The sequence below is a fragment of the Opisthocomus hoazin genome, chromosome 2, assembly GCF_030867145.1.
Source record: "Opisthocomus hoazin isolate bOpiHoa1 chromosome 2, bOpiHoa1.hap1, whole genome shotgun sequence".
NCBI lineage: Eukaryota > Metazoa > Chordata > Aves > Opisthocomiformes > Opisthocomidae > Opisthocomus > Opisthocomus hoazin.
In genome coordinates, this window is record NC_134415.1 from 105,189,730 (window position 1) to 105,202,370 (window position 12,641).

A 12,641-nucleotide genomic window follows, 5' to 3' on the forward strand; every position below is an offset into this window, starting at 1 on the left:
AAATTCTGTATCAGAAACAGATTCGGTAGGCAAGGCATAAGGACAGATAATTTTAAGCACACCTGATGCTAATCCAGCATTTTATGTCCAAAGGACAAACCAATTTTGTCAACATACTGAATACTAATGCTGCCCCAGGGTAACAAAACAGTGGTTGTCTTAAACTACAGATGCTTAAACAGGATGCTACATTTCTCCAAAGCCACCATGCTATCAGAAGTTTCAGTATGTTTTGTTATTTTCTACTACAGATTCTAGCTTTGCCTGCTTTTGCTTACTTCTTCCTAATGGCACATTCTGAGACACTGGATATGGTTACTGTAAGGGTCCTCACTTTGGGGAACGATGGGGAAAACTGTTAGATTCAAGACAGCTTCAGCCCACTGCAATGACCTGCTGCTACAGAAAATGGGACATTCCACTTTATCCTTGCAGTTGTTTCCCTTACTGCTCTTTTCTCCGTGCTTGTTCCTATTGCTAACCTTGCATTGCCTTGCACCCCCCTCCCACCAGCTGATTTAACTCACCGCCCCAGCAGAAAACTAAGCAGGGGAGGGGAAAATACAGCACCGAGAACCAACAGCAAGGAGGAAATGTCCTCTGTTTCCCCACTAACAACCTACTACAATTGACTTGGCTACCAACAAACCCCTAGTCGCAGGAATCAGCTGTTGTCCTTAACCATCCAGGACAAGACACAGAGACTGGTATGTCAAGGACACAGGAATGTCAGGTTTAACAGCACTCTGCACGTCTTAACAACAGTATTTCATATGCGTGTTTGCTTCAGTTGACCACTTCCACCTAGAGCATACTTAAGAACACAGAAATACATTGGGCTCGAAAGTATAAACTTTATTCTATTTCCAGAATGTTACCATACAATGATTTTCAAAATTACAATAAACAAAAAAAAAAAAAACCCAAACCTTCTCATGATCTGAAAACAGCTCTTCCACACATACCTGAAAGTGCTTCTAGGAAAAAAAAGCATATTATGCAAAAATTTTCACTATTTTGCTCTAAGATGTGTATGTTCCTCAAGGAGAAGTATCAGAATAAAATGGCAGTTATTCCTTTCTAGCCTTATTTTTCTTTGGCTTACTCTTCAGTCCATTTTTAAAGAGCCATCCATTGGTGCTATTGGTTCCTGACAGATGAAGCAGAAATTTTTCTAAACCAAAGTACTGTGGTATTGCTTCTGATAGCTTTCTGCTTGCAAAATAATTTCAAAAGATATTATGTTATGTCCTGATTTTCTACTGAACTTCTATCCCTTGTTGGACAAAGCATACGTTCATCTAAAATTAAGAAAAGATCTACTGAACACTGTAAGATAATGCTAGTTTCTAAATGGCTCTAACATTCTTATTATTGAAAATTTCAGTATAAATCATTACATTAATTTCTTAATATTGGCTAAAAATGTCCTTGTCTGAACACAGAGATAAAGTTATTGACTAGTTCTCCTTCTGAAGTCATTGTTCTAAGCTTTACCGGCAACAGCGATAACTGTCTATACAAAATGTTATATGGATCATGTAAATATTTTGAAGCATAACACGGTGGTAGTGTTTTCTTAGCTTGTGAACTGTTACATCAAACAGCTAAATATGTTATGTTTCCAAATGTTTACTTTGTAAATGAAGCACTGAATATTCTAGTGTTGTGTCAGCAATGATATTAATGTGGACGTTCCAATTCAACACAACTCCTGTTGATCCAAATTCCCAAACATATTCTAAAAACACTGTAATTCCTTTCCTGCCTAACTCAGCTTCCCCTTAACCAAACTATTAATGTGGGGAAGAGAAAGGGAAGACAGGCTTTAGTGAGAACTGAATCCTTTAGACAAATTAATTTAGGTATCTGAGATTATTTGGTGCTAAGTTTTTTGAATTCGTGGCCAGGTGATGAAAGTGGTCAGTGAAAATCTGTGAAGGGCAACTGCAGAATAAGCCCCTCTTACTCCACGTGCTACCAGTGAACTCTTGAAGCTTTAAGTACAAAATGAGTATGCATCTAATTAAAATCAACAAAGAAAGTCCATAATCCATTATCCAGAAACAGTCCAGTGCACGACAAACACGCAGCAACAACAGGAGTTCAGCAAATCCTTTTAAAGCATCTGTTTTATAAAAACATTAACCACACATTCTTGCAATTACTTCATGATCTTTGCTAAAAACAACATAAGAGAATTTAAACCCAAGTAGTTACAGTATAGTTACCTTGGCAAGCTGCCTGCATCCAATTCACAAAACACACTGTGCTTAAACTGTTTTTAATGTTGTGCAATACTAAGTTAGGACTCTCTGTCAAAGTATTTGAGGTCATGAGATTTTATTTTAAACGCCAAAGAAAATGAACTAGATATCTAATAATGTAATACTCTACCTTAAAATGCTATAGCTTTGCTATTCTATGTTAGCTAACTTTTAAATGATAAACAGACATGAAAAAATCAAAATAATGTGAAAATCCGAAGAAATACGGAGGCAATGGTCCTTCAATATCACCCATTTACTAGACTATAGTCAGATGCAGAATTACTTCAGAAAGTCTCCAAGAAAATGGAATGAAATAAAGTAACGTCCTAGTTTGGGAAGTACAAAGGCCCAAATCATTAACATCTACAGAACTGAATTTTCCATCCAAATAAAAAAGAACAAAAAACACCAAAAAAACATCATTTATCCAACCCCTGATGGTGAAGTTACACATATAATAGCTGAGTACAACTCTATGGAGAAGATATCTTTTCCTCTTCCCTTCGTCCAGGACAAAAACTCAGAGCTGTTCAGCGCAGGCAGGCCCACCCACATTTTCAGACTTGGACTATCTGTATCCCCTGACATGTGCACACCCCACATTTTTAATGAAAACAATAAAAAAAAAGCTCTAAATGAATAGTACCTTATGAGTATTACATTGGCATTGCCACATTTCATCAACAAAAGTTATGTGCTCACTGAAAGTGCATGTCAGAATCAGTTTGAGGAGTTTTTCCCCCTATAAAACCATGTTGCTTCACAGTAATGCAAAAACTGAAAGCAGGATGAAAAACAATTAATTGATTTCAATACCAATTAGATCTTTCTTTCCTTATTTTTCTTTTTTTGTGTGTATGCGTGTGCACTAGTGACATTAGACTGAAAGCTTTGCAGTTACCTGGGGTGTCCCAAGTGTTCACCCAACATCGAGTTCCCACCAGCCTTCTGAACGCCCTCAGTGATCCAAACCTTACTTACTGAAACCAGAGTCCAGAGTTAGACTTATAAAATGACACATGGTGGGAGAGCTCATCCATTTGTATGCTAGTATTCCATCAACTTACATAAATAGGACTCAGCTGATGACGGTTATTAAAAAAATTGCATGCTCTTGTAAAAAGTGTTTTCTGTTACCATGATCTAAAGTACAAGAAATGCAAGTAATACCCTCTAGAAGAGCAGCAAAACACAGGAGACAGAGCACTTTGGTACTCTTTCTTCTGTGATGGTTATCTACAGAAATACAAGATAGCTTCTTGCTTTCCTAAACTTAATTTCCTAAGGATGACTTTCAATATCAGAAATCCTTTCTTAATCCTAATGGTACACCTCTCCAATGCTACTCAAGGTCCACACCATATTCTTTTTCAAAATTATATTCTCCTTTGCACATCTTAACTGTGCATTTTCACATCAAGCTTGCTTACACGAAAGTGTGTGGACAAATGATCACCAAAAGCCATTTTCTTTAGAGTCAGTTCCAAATAACATTAATGGATATTGAACACTTCAGATTGCTTTAAAATATAATCTAAACCAAATGCCAAGATCTAGATGGGAAACATTTTCAATTAGCTCAGTTGAAGTACCTCGTTTTCACACGACCTGTAAAAGCAATTTTGAGATAAGCATATCCTGCACGTACAAACATCTTAGCAGAACGCACGATACTAGTCAAGATAAACTTAGCATTCAAAAACATTTACATTTACAACTTTGCTGCATAAAAACAAGGGAGATAATAAATGAATACCTGAAAAGTTTGCCTGATTAAATGACCTTTGTTTGAAATTAAATGTCAATACAAAATTCCACAAATGCCTTCACCAGGGAAGACTATTTTGTCTTCATTCAGCAAAAGCAAGCCAAGTAAATTTGACAAGCTTCTTACCCCTTTCTCTTTGACTTATCCGAGTTAGTAACACTATGAGTAGGAGGGCTTTGGATTATTCCTGTTTACTTTCAAATTGTTAAAGTGCCATTTCTCAACATTTGAATAAAATTCATGTTCTACTAAAGCTAAGAAATTTGTGGTTGTTTGCAATATTATAGAGGTCTAGCTACTAGAAGATGAACAGAAATACATACCTATATATTTTGGGAACACATAAATGGAACAAATTTTATAGCAGAGGCTAGTACAAAAAATAATCATCATGTATTTTGTGGGTTCTACAGAAATTTTGTTCTATGGTCCAGCACCATTAAAAAGACCCAGACTTGAAAGATTTACTGTTTGAAATCAATACATAAAATAAAAATGACCACTTCTAAGATCATGACAAGATTAGAATTAAATCCCTACGAAAATATGAGTGCCACCTACATATTACAATTCCCTGGACTCAGCAACTCAAGCCCACTGACTCGCGTGGAAGAATCACTGCACTTTTAAGATGCCTAAACTAACAGACGGGAGACTAGAAGAGGTCATCAACATGTAAGTCAACTGAGGATCAGATTTTGAAGACAAGAATCATATTAGCTGACTAATCCCATACAATGGAAAACTAAAGTGAGCTCTAAGCTAAGATTACTGACTATATACTTATATATTGGAAACTGGAAGACAAAAGCTCAGGAGACAAGGGGCAAAACACATGCTGTCACATTCTTAGATCTTTGAGAGAGGAGAGGGGAATTGTTCAATTTGATTATAAGAATCTTACAAGATGTCCTATTAGAAAAAACATGAGTCAGCAACCACACTGAAACAAGGGGAAAGAGAAAGCCTGGCACGGTAGCAATTGCTGGAATCACTTCAGCCAGCCACCTACTTTTCACCAGAAGAGGACAAATAAGGGTATCAGGTTCATATCCAGCTACATTGGCACATAACCCCATCGGCTTGGAAGTGGGGGGCTTCATTTGCCTCCAACAGAAATGAGAAAACCTGACATGTCTTTACCTCGTATTCTGGCTACACTGCTTACATGGTTTGCTGTGACTGTCAAACCCCAGCAAATATTGCTATTTTGGCCAACAAGATAAATACTGGATTAATTTTCTCAACTCCACAGAATTTAACTTGTTCTACAAATAACTCCTGCATTAATCCTACCACAAATAACCAAACAACTTAGTCTTAGAGAGGTAATTTTTCCTTCTGTTTTTAAACTTCAGGAAGTGCTTTTTTCCTTCCCCTGTGCAATCAGACAAATGTATTTTGAGTTTAAAATGCTTCCTGTTCATCCTGGCTAATAATCTGCTCTGATGGAATTTTCTGCCACTTCTAAAACGTGTAGAATGAGTAATCTGCAGTTTCTGAGGGTACCAGCATTACCCTGAGATGACAGCATTCGCAGTTTATCACCATAAAACCAGTATTCCTGGAAACAAGCAACTTTCTGTATCTCACCGAATACAATTGTGGACAGAACTTAAAATGGAGTTCAAATTAATTAGAACAGAGTTTTGCTGTGTCAAATTTATCAGTGCTGAAGGCTGATATGCACGTGTCAGTCTCCAACATGAAAATCACGGATATTTAATGTCCTAATTTTATCTATGTTACCTCTAAATGTTTTTGACATTCTTTGGTTTTAATAAACAAAAACCTGGCAGTACATTCAACTTCAACTTGGCAAAGTAGATAATGACAAATTTGAAAGATCAGTCCATGGATTTAATTTTTTACTGTACAATATCCTTTATTTGTTTTCTAAAAATGGTGAGAAAATACATGGTCCTGCTCCTTCCCTAGAAGTTTCTCTGTACTTCATAGCCTTCAGTTTCAACTTACTCATACTCAGATCTACACAATATAACCCTGTGTGTTTGATTTGCCTGTGTTTCACAAAGAGGAAAACCATCTGCTCTTGCTAGGAGTCCTATGGCAGAACAAACTGTAACATGAAATATTATCAGTACTCAAAAATGTTGCCTCTCTTTCAAGGGCGACCTCAACCACCTTTAAATTCTTTTGCTGTTAGATATCCTGCCATCCTATTCATAGACAGATAATATTTATTTATATATTCATATCAATGAGGAAAGACATAATAGTTGAAACCACCAATGTAAAAATTTTCCTCTGGATGTCAACCTTAGCCTTAAAAAAATTATTTTTGTTGAACCGGTCCTAGGACTGATTGTAAAGAGGCAGTATCTGTGTCCAAAACCAGTGTTTACTTCAGGAGAACATCAAGATATGAGATGTTCACCAGCTGGTCACACCAAGACCAGGTATTTAAGTTCAGCCCAATAATTCTGCTTAAATCAACAAACCTTCTCTAGAAGATACTCCAGTCCATGCAGAGTAAAAGTGAAGATCAACCCTGCAAAACCTTTTTGTACTTCCTCTCTGCAAAACTACTAAAACATATACAGACACTTGTGTCAAAACCAGTATTTCAGACAGCATGATAAACTGAGTTATGCTTGTGCTCTAGGAATAGCTTTGTTATCTTTGGGTATGATATCTCTGGTCCTAACATTAAGAAGAATTTAACTTCAAACTAATTAAACCACTTTTTCCAATATTACACTTGCACTATTTTCTCAACATAAAATTGTGCAAAAAATGTAGGGAAAAAATAATTTAAAACTTACATTTCAAGGTATAAAACAAACAAACAAAACCCCTACATGTCTGTAAAGCCAACACTGAAGCACTGTGCTCTGCAACAAACATACTAAGATGACAAGACTAAGTTATCAGACTTCTTTATATTCCCAAGAGGAATGCAGCACAAATTTTAAACTCTAAGGTACAGTACGTCCTCATTCCTCCGACTGGCAGAACTACTGGGCATTACTGCTCTTCCTAAAACTGTAGGAAATAAGAAGCCCCCGGGATCTTTTAGACACGCATGCAATAGTGCATTTTCAGTTCAGCTCAGCAGTGTCCCGTAACAGCCCTCGCATGCTCACACGGAGCGTGGCCAGCCCTCACCCCACACGCGACCGACGGCTGAGGCTGCTAGGTGGAAGCTGCAAGCCAGGGCTGGCACCACTGCACAGCAGCGTGGCAGGACCCCGGGGATCTGTCGTCATCTCCTGCCGGCGGCCACACAGAGCTCCCCGTCCTCGCAACATCCCGATGTACCAGTCTGCACCTCATGGATCTTGGCCATCAGAACCGTTTGGCACGCAGCTTTCAGTGTCAGCCGTCCCTGCCTCTCAGCGTGCTTCTGAGAAGGATGCTCTAGTTCAAGCATCTATCAATCTTTGCATGAACGTGCAGGGGAGCAGGGTCACGTACAGACTGCTTCCCACTCTCTCCATGTAAAAAGTCGAGATCAACAACAAAAGAATTTAGCAGCGGGGAAAAGCAGATCAAGAGGATTCTGCACTAGAACTGGAGATGCTTCCTGTTTAACAAACATTTGTCCTGAGAGTTTTCCAAAGGAGTAACCCTTACGAAATAAAAGCAGACCAATACTGGAGAGAAAAGCACTAGAAGAAACTAGCAGGTGCTCTGAAACCACAAAAGCAGAGTCTTACTGTTTTGCAGACTGCAGGCATATAATTAAGAGGTTTATTAAAATAATAATAATGACAAGAGCCCTTTCTTTCCCCTGAAAAAGGAAAAGAGAGGAAAAAAAACCCTATTAAACACCCCCTCTGAACTCTCAAAGAACTGCCAGCCTCAGTGAAACATTTGACTTTCATTTCCGACAGGAAACTGAAGCAATGAATAAATACATTATGACTTAAGCTCTCCTGCTCATACACGCAAACAAATTCCATTCTTCCCAAGGAAAAGAAGACAAGCACATATCCTTTTGGACAAGAGCTAACAATACTTAATAGCTTGATGATATCAACAGGCTGATTCACAGATTTGTGAATTCATTTCAGTGTGTCACAGGAATTAATTTACCAGACCTATTTGTTATTCTTTGTTTACCTTCAGAGTGAATTATTTCACTTTTGGTCAACAGGAAAAAAAACACACCAGGAAACATGTTCACTGAATTGTTGGACTTAAATGTTTATGTGTATTGTGCATATAATGTGAGAAAAATGAAAAAGCTTGGGACTCTTAGATGTTTTGCAAGTCTTTTCAAAGATGAAGCAAGCCCATCTGTGATTACAGACATGACACCAACAATCAAAGTGACTACAGAACAAAGTTCAGCCAAGGAAAGGGGAGACTGGAAGGTGAGAGGAACAAAATGAAAAATCCATGGTAGTACTGTACAGTAGTTACAAATGATGTGATGGAAGGCTTTTTTCTTTTAACGCACAACAATCTCTATGCAAAATATTCTTTGTATCGAGTAACAACTTTAATTGAAATTATAATGTCAACATAGACAGAATAGTGCTCTGATCCAGTGTAGGTAATTCTTATGTCCCTGAAGAAGCAAGAAAAGAAGTGTCCATAAATACACAGATATAGATAGAAACTAAGGAGAACTTTCTTGAGAATTAACACTCTTGCACAATGTGAAATTAATGAAATGTCTGTATATAAGCTACTCTCCTCTTATGCTGTGGTAAGATAAACACTGGTTCATGCTATTCTAACCCTTAAGTATCAATCAAGTAGGCTTAGAAGTCGGTGAGACCATCTTCATATTAGAGAATTTTATATAATGTATGTTAACACCATATCAAAAGAATGATTTCGAAACTTTTTTTGCTTACCTTCCTTTTCAGCAAATGATTGACTATCTGCAATGACTTTTGGTATTTCTGGATTGTAACGAGTCCCCTCTGGAAAAATCACTAAATACATCTGTGGGATTAAAAAGAAACAAAACAGACAAGTTCTTACAATGAATGTAAGCTGATTCCTTTTACAGAAATTACCATCACTGGACAGGTCCATATTGTATTTAGTTCCCACCACCGATTACTGTAAGGATTCAAAGAAAATCGGAACGCTCGAGTTAAAATTTCTTAGCTCTAAGGAACTTACTGTTTGGGGTTCAAAATAATTTTCTTTAAATGTACATCGTACAAAGTTACCCAGGTGATTTAGAAAGGGAGACAGCATGCATCAACAGAAGTGAGCAAGTCAGGAGCAGCTGTTATCAACAACAGTATCTGTTTTGTTAAGTGGGATAAGAGGAGATTTTGAGAAGACAGTCAAATAATTAAAGACCCCCAAGAAATATTCAACCCAAAACACAGCTTCTGCCCCTTGACATGTCACAGATGACCTAAATTATAAATTTCTTGCTTTAATACTGATCTTGCATCTAATCTTTCCTTATACTGAAATCAGCATTTAATTCCATTCATAATCAGAAATACCATTAACTGAAATTATGATAGATTAGTTATGTGCCCTTATGTATCTCACTGTATTAGATATTAAATATATTATGAACTTAATAGTTTAGCATAGTTTGAACATTTAAATCATGTTCCTTCAAGCATGCATGTTTTGCAAAGTTACATTTCTCAAGTAAATCCATTTACTTGCCTACTCCGCCATAACCATCTACAGGTTCTCAAATCACTACACAGGTAAAGGTTACCTAAGTATCTGAATATCTGAATGTAAAATTATGTACCCAAATAAAGCCAGTCAAATTTGATGAATTTTCCATTTGCTTTTGAAACAGAAGTTTCCATCTCTCTCTTTTTTGTGTGTGTCTTGCATAAACTCCTACATACAAAGCTGATGCAAAACATTACTTAAGCAGTGAAAATTTCATACTGGGAAATCTCATCCACAGAAGAAAAGGCTACTGCCACAAATGGTAACGAGTGTGGAGTTGAATGTCAACTGATACATTTGTAGTAAAATCATGCCTAGTGTGCCTAGACTAACTAGTTTGTCATCTTTGCAGAAATGAGCCTCAGGATGTATTTGAAAGAAAGAGTGGATTTACACAACAATCAAAGGAGGATTATCAGAGAGAACAGGAAGCCACTGACAAGTGGGAGTGCACATCATCAAAAGACGCAAAGTAAAATCAAAGCTCTGATGAGAGACACAGACATGTAACTTTTTGCTTCCAGCCCACAAAACACCACTGTGCTGGTATGTGCACTTAATGATTGCAGAACAGCTAGAGAAAAGGCTGAATGCAGAAAGACAGGACCCAGCAAGTGAACTCTCCAGAATCACCCCACAGTGAGGAAGGTTGAAAGATACACTAAAATGCAGAGGAGGGAAAAAAAATCTGGGAACTGTGCCACCCAATGAAGCCAGCAGGAGATAAAGAAAGAGAAGAACTGAATACATAGCATAGAGTCTGGCAGGGGATAAAAAAAAAAAAATCCAAAAAGTCAAAACCAGTGTCAGCAAAATGGAGTAAAGAGAGCTAGAGGAAAGGCTGTACTTGTCATGGCATGTTTGGGTAGGAGGAGAACTGGCAGATTGCAGAGGCAGGTGAAGTCCATGAATGTTCAAGGACCAGCAGAAACCCAAGATGTATACAGATTTGGTGGGGAAAGAACAAAAGGAAATGGGTTTAAGAGGGCAAGGTGCTTACTTTATTCTAACACGACAGCAGCATAAGCACAAGGATGAGTACAGGAATCCTTAGACACAGCTGCAGTCCACACTTCCCCCAGTCATGTCTATATTTCATCTATGAAGTACACTGTTGAGATATTTAAGTGACTAAGTAAATTTAGAGTTAGCTGGAAAGGGCATAATATTCAAATCCAGATGCACATTTTTAATATAAGTGCTTATATTCAAACCACTTAATTTGGATCTTTAAAATGGTACTCAAAGATGAGGTTAGTCCTCCTTATCAAAGAATGAATGCTCAGTGCCAAAGGATAATAAAGTGGCTGCAGCACGTAATAATCAGCAGAGCAAAGAAAGTGAAGCACACGGGATAGGAATACCATTTTTGGTGCAGAGATCAGCACTTAAAAATATGCAACATTATCAGTCTTCAGAGCAGGTCGTCAGCCACTAAAAGCTGATTACACAACAGAGAATTATTATCTACTTACTCCAGTCCTACATGTGTAATACAAACCAGGGGTTCAAATTATACTTTTAATTATTCTTACAAACCTCTAAAAACACAAGCAGCCAAACAGGTTTGTTGACTAGAAACTGAGCATACCAACAAGACAGAAGTGGCCTCTGCTTTAAATTCAGCATAAATAAACCTAGTATATAGCTCATTAGGACTACTTTACCTAAGTAAAATTCAAGAATGTAAATAGATGGCCTACTTATACTCACCTCCAGTCCTGCACAAGACAAAGATATTCTGCCAGTGCAATTCAGCCTACCAAATCCACTTGTATGACTGGCTTTTCTCTTCTCCCACCACGGGCAGCAGAAGCTAAATCTTTAAGCACTATTTCCAAAGATTGTGAGAACTACAAATCTTGAAGATTTTAGTAACTAAATAAGTGCCTCTGAACTTGGCTTAAGAACTGTTGAGTTGTAGAAGCATTTTAACTCCCGAGAAACACTAGCTGTAGCCAAGGCAGTTTTTTTGACATAGAATTTTTCATTTAGAGCAATTAGCTACATAAAAATTACACACTTTATCACAGTGACTGCAAAATACCATGCTTGGGTTTAAAATGACATAGAAAATTTTGCATTACCACAGTCGCCGATTCACTGATATTCCAATTTTAACCCAAGCAGAGTAGGTCCCTATGTTCAGTCACATGGCGCTTTCCTGCCTTGTTTCTGTGCAATGGGTGGGTGTCAGTACACTCACTATCTCTCATCAGTTTAAAAGCTTCAAGGAGCGGATTAGGATTAATTTAGTAGAACCCTACTGATTCTTATTGGAGCCAGAACACCTGAAAAGAGGCAGGGATTACCCGCAAAGTTCCCAGTGAAACGTCAGTGGACTTGCCACAATTCACAAATGAAATGAACAGATGATGATAACCGTTTTTACTCAAATGGCAACTCTACTAATTTCCCCAGTGCTGTCAAGGTCTCCCAGGCAACCACAAATACCAATGGCACTGAGATAGGCCATGCTTACAGGGTGAGGAGTAGGGCAGCCGAGGAAGTGCTTGATCAGAGTGCCACAAAAGGAGCTGGTATGGGTGGACCAGGGGAAAGGGACACGATATAACACACGAGTCCCTGGAGTACAGAACAAAGTCAGCCCACATACCATAAACATATAGCAAGAAGAGGCGATAAAGCGAAAACCTGGCTGAGGACAGGGCTTTGGAGGGTGCCCGGGAGAGAGTAGCTGCCACAGTAGAAAAACATAAGGCGTCAAGAAGTGGTAACTACTGACTAAAGACATCTTGCATTTACCGTGCTGTTTCCGGGTGAGTGACAAGGGGAAAACAAATATTTTTATTTACAAAGTTCAAAATGATATTAAACAATGAATTTTCTTAGCTTTAATATTATTATTATTGCATCCTGACAACTACACAGATTCATACCTGAATCCATTTAGACCACTGCCTAGAAGATACGCTTCTGGTGAACTGCATGAGAAACATTAACACTCAGAT

At 37.9% G+C, this 12,641-nt stretch overlaps 1 protein-coding gene across 2 annotated transcripts in view; it reads right to left on the reverse strand.

The window, feature by feature from the left end:
- AGPAT5 (1-acylglycerol-3-phosphate O-acyltransferase 5) overlaps positions 1-12,641 on the reverse strand; it is a 60,622-nt gene that overhangs the window by 18,960 nt on the left and 29,021 nt on the right. For both annotated transcript variants that reach the window (XM_075414705.1, XM_075414704.1), the window contains exon 5: positions 8,868-8,958. In XM_075414705.1, coding sequence (XP_075270820.1) covers positions 8,868-8,958 — 91 coding nt within the window. The remainder of the gene's footprint in view (positions 1-8,867; positions 8,959-12,641) is intronic.